This window comes from Otolemur garnettii, unplaced genomic scaffold, assembly GCF_000181295.1.
Source record: "Otolemur garnettii isolate 467f Iridium unplaced genomic scaffold, OtoGar3 scaffold00003, whole genome shotgun sequence".
NCBI lineage: Eukaryota > Metazoa > Chordata > Mammalia > Primates > Galagidae > Otolemur > Otolemur garnettii.
This window is the reverse complement of record NW_003852398.1, coordinates 27,628,278-27,636,174: the sequence shown is the minus strand read 5'-3', so window position 1 is coordinate 27,636,174 and position 7,897 is coordinate 27,628,278. Positions and strand designations below refer to the sequence as shown.

Genomic DNA, 7,897 nt, shown 5'->3' with positions numbered 1-7,897 from the left:
CCCTACTCCTTGAGCCACAGGCACCATCCTCTCCACCAATCCTTTACTGACTTGATCTTTGATTACACTCTGAGGACCAGGATCTCAGCTCTACCCCTGAGAAATTGAATTTGACACTTTGCTTCCTACTTACAGCCTTCATAAACAATTGTTCATATTTCCCACACCTGCTAAGTCCACATTTTGCCTAAATCAGGAGTATCCAACCCATGGCTTGTGGGCAGCATGCAGCCAAGGATGACTATGAATATAGCCCAACACAAAATTGTCAGCTTACTTAAAATATTATGAGACTTTTTGGTGAAAATCAATTGTGCAGTTCTTGAGCATGAACTTTGTAGATGACAACCTCATGTCACAATGTCTCATAATATAAATACACATATGCTCTTGCTGTTGTATGCCAGCATAGCTTCAGTTTTATGGCAGTGTGTGACTTCCAGTGTGTTATCTTCCATGTATAGACAGTCGAATTGACTCTATCAGATGCTACATGTGTTTATGGTGACTTGGCAAGGCAGCAATTATCAATAATATTGCAAACTACTATTGCAACATTAGGCCTTGAATGCTATTTAGAAGTCTAGTAAGCATTCTTAATTTGATTATTAAAGGTACTTCCACACCTCCATGATGTCTTACACATCCCCCACCACTTTTTACAATCAGCCCTCCTCCTCGTTCTGCATTGGCACAGATGATATTGAAGGGCTCACACCTTGATTTCTATTTTCATGTCAATTAATTTCCATAATAAAATGTAATTATAGTCCCTTATCTATTACTTTTTAATTGAAGCATGGCTTCTATAATAATTCATCAAAAAAAATAGAACCCAGGAAAAGAAAAATTATGAATGAAGGATAATTCAGTAAAAAGTGGACAGATGACCACTTTTTTGGAATGGCAAATAGTAAGGCACTCTGCTTAATTTGTCCTGTCTCCAAGGTCAGAGCAATGGTGTTTCATCTGTTCTCTTAATCTTATTAGCCACCCTCTACTGTGTATCTTGACTTTCTTCTTCTTGTCTTTGGTCTTAAGACACGATCAGTCTAACCTCGAGCTTGTTGGAGCCTCACTTTCCTCCACTCACCTGTCTTTGACTATCAAACATCCTTCTAAAGAAAACCCTCTATGTTTTATCTTACAAGAGTACAAGTGAATCTTTCTAAAAGTAGAATATAAATATCTTAACACAATAACTAAGAAAGTGACATGAAGGCTATGTTAACCAGTTTGATGAAAATATTACAAATTGTATATGAAAATACCACACTGTACCCCATGATTGCATTAATGTACACAGCTATGATTTAATAAAAAAATTAGAAATAAAATTTGTGCTTTATTTTGAAAAAAAAAATCTCTGACCTTATCTTTCCCCATCATCCTGATTGTGTTTTGGTCCTATTTCCACTTCTCTGATGAAATTTCATTTCCCATTTGCAATAAAGAGCGCTCATCTGGAAACAATGTTTTTTCCTCAGTATTTAGTTTCTTCAAATTTACATTGCAAAAAATAAAATTTATAATTACTTTTCTTTATTAGAACTTTCACTTTGCTTCTTTTCCATGATGAAAATCAGCAATATTCTCCAATAATTGGTATCACTGGTATCATGATCTTAGGAAGATTACTTAATTCCTCTGTGCTTCAACTTACTCACTGGTAAAATTAGGGTAATAAAAATTCCCTTCTTAATGAGTTGTTATGAAGACCAAATTCCATGTTATTAGCTACCATATGTCAAGATCTAATTATGAGCTTGGCACCCTGACACACACATACACACACCACACAAGCACATATTCATAAAGGATTATATATACAGTTAGCCTTTGAATACCATGGGTTTGAACTGTGCGGATCTTCTCATACGAGGCTTTTTTCCACCTCTACTACCCCTGCAACAGCAAGATTAACCTCTCTTCTTCCTCTTTAATCTACTCAATGTGAAGACAATGAGGATGAAACCTTTGTGATGATGCACTTCCACTTAATGAATTGTAACTATATCTTCTCTTCCATATGCTTGTCTTAATGTATTTTTCCTATAGCTTACTTTATTATAAAACAGTATTTTCCCAGAAGCAATATATGAATAGAGGTGTAATTGTCTAATCTGGGTTTAATAACTTCCATTTTAGTAAAATAAAGGAAATTTGAAATTTTTACTCATTTATAGCTAGGCCCCTTGGTGCTTACGTTATTTCTTATTGTATGAAGTTTAGAATTCTAAACAATCCTCATGTATAAGATAAACAAAAAATTTTTCTCACCTCAAATAATCAATTTCTTGGTCAGATAGGAAGTAGCAACCAGAACTGCAGCACCACCCAGGGTAACCAGAACTGCAACGCCACCCAGGGTGTGACTTTGTCTTTGAGATCTTTTAACAGCCAACATTGACTCTGGATGACCTCACAGGAAAGGTGGAGAAACCAATCCTGCCATATAAACATGACCCTTTCCTAGACCATGTCTGATGCAGCTGTGAGGACAATCTCAGAACAGCCTCTGTATCGCAGTGATTTCTACCATGAAGATTATTGGGGGGCTCCTTCTGCTCTATACAGTGATGCATTTCTGCAGAAGCTCAGGTGAGTGAAAAGTAAACAGTGTTCCATAGAGTTAAGCTTATTTTCCCAAATAATATCCCTGGGATGTCAGCATCTAGGAGAAATGTTTCATTATGTGAATTTAAAGTGTGCTGGTTTGTAATATAAATATCCCCTGCCTGGAGTTCCAACTGGAATTGGAGGCCTTTAGGTCTAATATTTTCTTTCTCAGGGATTCTTATTTGAATCCATGAAACAAAAGAAAAGAAGATCTAATTTCTCCATAAATCTTCCATTTTATAAGAACACTAAAAGTTGTTGATTTTATTAGACATTACTCCTCTGTGCAAGGATACAGAAAAACTTGGATGTCTCCCCAAATCAATCCAGGAGAATCACTTCTCCAAAGGTCAAGAGTCAACAATTAGGTTTTTATATGGTGAAAAGTTACATATTCAAAATTAATTTCTAACGCCTTAGAGACATTCCCATTCTTGTGCTATATATCAATTAGTATTATATCAAAGATGATGCTTCAGAGTCTTAGGATGGGTAATTGCAAACTTCTTATTGCTACTTGACTTTAAACCAGAAAAATTCCAATAAAAAGAGAAAATTTGGATAATTCTCTTACCTGAAACAAGGACTTAGTTAACTCTTTGGCCATTCAGCTTCCTCAGTAAACAGCTGGGATCTTGCAAAAAGATGGGCAGTGTGTACTGAGATTCCCTGCCAGAAGAAATGTGGAGTATTTAATTATAGGACAAAATTTACATTAATTGATGAAACTTCATTACTTTCATTGGTTTTATTTTTAACATTTCCATCTGTATTTCTCTTTCAGAAGCTGCCAATCTGCCTTTAACAACAGTGAGTATGTTGAATAACACTTTAATTTCAATTCCCATAGCCTGTCAATTAGTCAAGTTCTAAAAATAATTATATCTAGGATTAAGTATGCTTAAAGGGATCAGAGATGGAGACAAACTCAGATAAGAAATGGCTTCTGCTTTCCACAAGCTAGCTGAAAAAGATCACCTAAATATAAATAACCATATCCTAACTTTAAAAATATTCCAGGGTTAAAGGAGAAAGAGCTTCCATGTGAGAGATTGGTGATGTTTTCATAAAAGAGACAACATGTAGGAATCAAGGAGAGGTAACTTCATTAATTGCATAGCCTCTGGATTCAAAATGAGTTGCAACTCTACCACTTATCGGCATTTACCTTATATAAGTTATCTCTCTTCTTAAGTTTTAATAGAGGTAATTTTACATTGTAGAACCAACCCTATTCACTTGTCCTGAAGATTAAACAAAGAAAATTCAGGTAATATTTAAGGTTAATCCCTAGGACAGAAATATTCAGCAATTTTTAACTGAATGTGGTAATAAAGATAAAAGTGGTACCAGGAGTACTAATAGTTGTTATAATGGGAACATCAGTACTTAATAGAAGTAGACACAGCAGTATCAGAACATCTGAACTGTAATTTCCTACTCTTATTACCTGCCCAAAAAGGTCAATGAAACCCAGCTTGGGGTTGGGGAGAAAAGTAGAACATTCTCTTGTGTCTGGCACAGATGGACTGCAGCATTTATAAGAAGTACCCAGTGGCAGTCATCCCTTGCCCCATCACATACCTGCCGGTTTGTGGTTCTGACTACATCACCTATGGGAACGAATGCCTCTTGTGTACTGAGAGCTTGTGAGTACCTCATGGGAAGAAGAAGATATCTGGGGCAAGCATTCTCTTTCTAGGATCCTGTCTAAATCTCTGTAAGTTGGTGCTTATTCCCAACTAGTGATAACAGAAACCTGTCTATCATACAGTCAAACCAGGACTGGGCCACTTGCTCCACCCACTTGGATTGGTCCCAGCCTATCACAAAACCTCCAGTTCTGGTCTTTCAATTGTGGGACTCCAACAGGACCATGAGTTCTCAAGCTGCAGTCCCCAGAGCCCAGTGGTTTTGTACAGGAAAATCAGTAGTCACCAGATGGGTTAAAGAGACCATTTAGGGAGGTCTCCAACCCCCAATCAGCCTATGACTGTTTAAATAGTGGAGTTCCACGTAATATCTTGTTTGAAGAAAGGGTCCTGAAATCTATACCAAAAAATAATTGAAAATCACTAATCTACCTGACTATTTAACAGTCTTAATGCAGCTTGATTCTTGGACTGTGGCTAGAGGTTCCTTTTTTATTTTTTTATTTTGTGTTAAATCATAATACAGTTATGGGGTACAGTGTGCTGATTTGATATACAATATGGAATTCTTAAATCAGACTGATTAATATAACCATCATCTCACTTACTTATTTGTTGTGGTAAGACATTTATATTATACTCTTAGTTTTGAAATGTACCATTGCATTATGCATAATAGGTAAGGTCCCACCAAATACTCTCTCTCCTCTAGCCCTCCCCCTTCCTTCTCCTTCCTGCCCCTCCTTCTTCCTGAACTATAGTTGTGTTTTATCATTCACATGGATGTGTGGGTGATGATATGTTGGTTTCATAATAGTATTGAGCACATTGGATACTTTTTTCCCATTATTTACTAAAAAGAATGTGTTTCAGTTCCATCCAGGTAAACATAAAAGCTGTAAAGTCTCCATCCTTTTTATGGCTGCATTGTATTCCATGGTATACATATACCACAATCTGTTAATCCATTCATGGTTTGATGGGCATTTGGGCTGCTTCCATGACTTGGCCATTATGAATTGGGTTGCAGTAAACATTCTGGTGCAAATGTGTTTTCTATAAAATGATTTTTGATCATCTGGGTATATACCTAATAGAGGAATTATAGGATCAAATAGTAGGTCTACTTTTAGTTCCTTGAGAATTCTCCAAACTTCTTTCCAAAAAGGCCATATTAGTTTGCAATCCTACCAGCAGTGAAGAAGTATAGAGGTTCTTTATCTTCAATTTCCTAGAAACCCTAAGTATCTGTAGCTACAATGGGGGATAGAGCTACCAAAATGATTGTTTTTCATCTAAAATAAGGGATATAAGCTGGCAGTACTTAGACCAGAATCTCATAGACATGTTTTATTTAGGGATTTTGTTTGGTTCAGACAGCATTTTTGAAGAAATGTAACTAGTCAGATGTCACTTCTTGGGTGCAAGACATGCACGTTATACTTACTACCTCACACAGAGTATACTGTGATCATTGTTAACTCTCTTTCAGGCTACTGGATTTTGGCCACTTGACTTAGATGTCATATTGTTCATCTTCGTGGTTTCCTTAACAAATCAGAACAGTGTTTTTCAATCCTTCTTATCTCACGGCACACTTGAACCTATGGTTAAACTTCATGGCACACTTAAATTATGTTGATCAAAAAAAAAGAGTAAAAAGAATACATTTACTGTGCATTGAACTTCTTTCTAAAATAATTTAATTGGGGCGGTGCCTGTGGCTCAGTGTGTAGGGCGTCAGCTCTAGATACCAAGAGTGGTAGGCTCAAACCCAGCCCTGGCCAGCTAAAACAGCAGTGACAACTGCAACAAAAATAGCTGGGCATTGTGGTGGGTACCTATAGTCCCAGCTACTCGGGAGGCTGAGGCAAGAGAATCTCCTAAGTCCAAGAGTTATAAGCTGCTGTGCACTGTGACGCCATGGCACACTACCAAGGGCAACAAAGTGAGACTCTGTCTCAAAAAAAAAAAAATTTAATTGATGATTTTTTTAAATTTCTGCAGCATACATAAGATCCTCTCACAGCATACCAGTGTGCTGTGACACACCAGTTGAAAATCACTAATTAAAATATTGAGTTAGGACGTTTACATACTTACTCTTACTGGGAAAGTTTTGTTTTACAGAAAGAAAGGATATCTAACATGGGCATACACTGGGTGAGGAAAGTAGATGCATTGAAGGGATGCTAAAATCCCCACTCACTAACATAGGACCCAGCTTCATCACAGGCCTTGCTAACACTGAGAAGCTGCGGGGCAGTTCCTTCAACTTCAGAGTCCTCCCTCTTGGGTGTTTCAAGATGCTGGTGATCAGTGGGCTCTGGGATTAGAGGAGGCAGCAGAGATGGAGTGGAGTTATCACCAGACTAGATAAACTCTGCTCCTGCCTCTGTCAGAAGCAGTTTGTGGCAAGGATATTCCTTTTTTGGACTCAATTTTCTCCTTTGTAAAATAAGGGTCTGCCTCAGGAACTACTGCCTTCTGTAGTTCCTTTCAGCTCTAATATGATATGCCCTTTCTTCAGCATTAACAAATCTTGTTAACTGTGTCTTCCCTTAGGAGAAGTAATGGAAAAGTTCAGTTTCTTCATGAAGGAAATTGCTAAATTCTCCATGAATGTGAGTGGACAGCAATGATAATCTCAACATCATCTTCACCACCAGGCTCTGACTAACTTTCCTTCACCTTCACTGATGTTCTAGGTGGGAGCAGAGCCAGATTCAGAGTCATCTTTATTAAATAAAGAAATTGGCTATGCTTCCCCTACACACTCATGCACCCCTGACAAATTGACTTCTTTTTATATCTCAAATAAAAGAATCTCCCCAGAAAATTTACTTTTACTTCTGTTTGTGCTTTTTCTTTTTTAGATCAGGATATCATATCTCAATTATAGAAGAAAATTGAGGAACATACTAACCCCGTTGTTCAGGAGAAACTTTTATACAAAGGATCTCAGCTTTCAAGAAGCACATGCACCCCCACCCCCAACACATAAAACACACACAAACACCAATGACACCTTTCTTGTGGAATCTTTATCCTCTATGAATGTACTGTTTCTCTCTCTCTCTCTCTCTCTCTCTCTCTCTCTCAGAGTCTCACTTTGTCACCCTCAGTAGAGTGTTGTGGTGTCATAGGTCACAGCAACCTCAAACTGTTGGACTCAAACGATCTTCTTACCTCAGCCTCCCAAGTAGCTGGGACTATAGGCCCCCACCACAATGCCTGACTATTTTTTGAGATGGAATCTCACTCTTGTTCAACTAGTCTCAAATTCCTGAGCTCAAGCAATCTACCCACCTCAGCCTTCCAGAGTTGTTTCTCTATCTTTGTCTCTTTACCAAAGATTCTTAAAAGGGAACCTTTCTGATTCTAACAAGTCATTTCTAGAGGGAAACTTTTCCTGCTGATTTCTTTCCAGAAAGATACCATACTTTCTCACAGGCTAGCTGTACTAGAATACTGATAGAAGGTTTGGCAAATTCCTACCCAAAGGGAACAATGCACAGGTATATGGCACACTTCCATATAACTACACCTCAGACTTTACCTTACAAATGCAAATAATGCAGCCTAATCATGTAAACCCTCATATTAATCTGAAGGAAAAAAAAAAA

The 7,897-nt window shown here is 37.5% G+C and overlaps 1 protein-coding gene across 1 annotated transcript; it reads left to right on the top strand.

Annotated features, from left to right (window-relative positions):
• The first annotated feature begins 2,540 nt into the window (after nt 1-2,540).
• On the top strand, nt 2,541-6,882 carry LOC100944246 (serine protease inhibitor Kazal-type 7). Its single transcript, XM_023514504.1, has 4 exons — nt 2,541-2,601; nt 3,404-3,429; nt 4,144-4,268; nt 6,837-6,882. Exons 1-4 carry the CDS (start codon nt 2,541-2,543, stop codon nt 6,880-6,882), a joined length of 258 nt encoding a protein of 85 aa, XP_023370272.1.
• Nucleotides 6,883-7,897: the final 1,015 nt, after the last annotated feature.

Coding starts and splice junctions, on each gene's coding strand:
- LOC100944246 (XM_023514504.1), top strand. CDS start 2,541: ATGAAGATTATTGGGGGGCTCCTTCTGCTCTATACAGTGATGCATTTC. Junction 3,430..4,143: donor CCAATCTGCCTTTAACAACA/GTGAGTATGTTG, acceptor TGTCTGGCACAG/ATGGACTGCAGCATTTATAA. Junction 4,269..6,836: donor CTCTTGTGTACTGAGAGCTT/GTGAGTACCTCA, acceptor GTCTTCCCTTAG/GAGAAGTAATGGAAAAGTTC.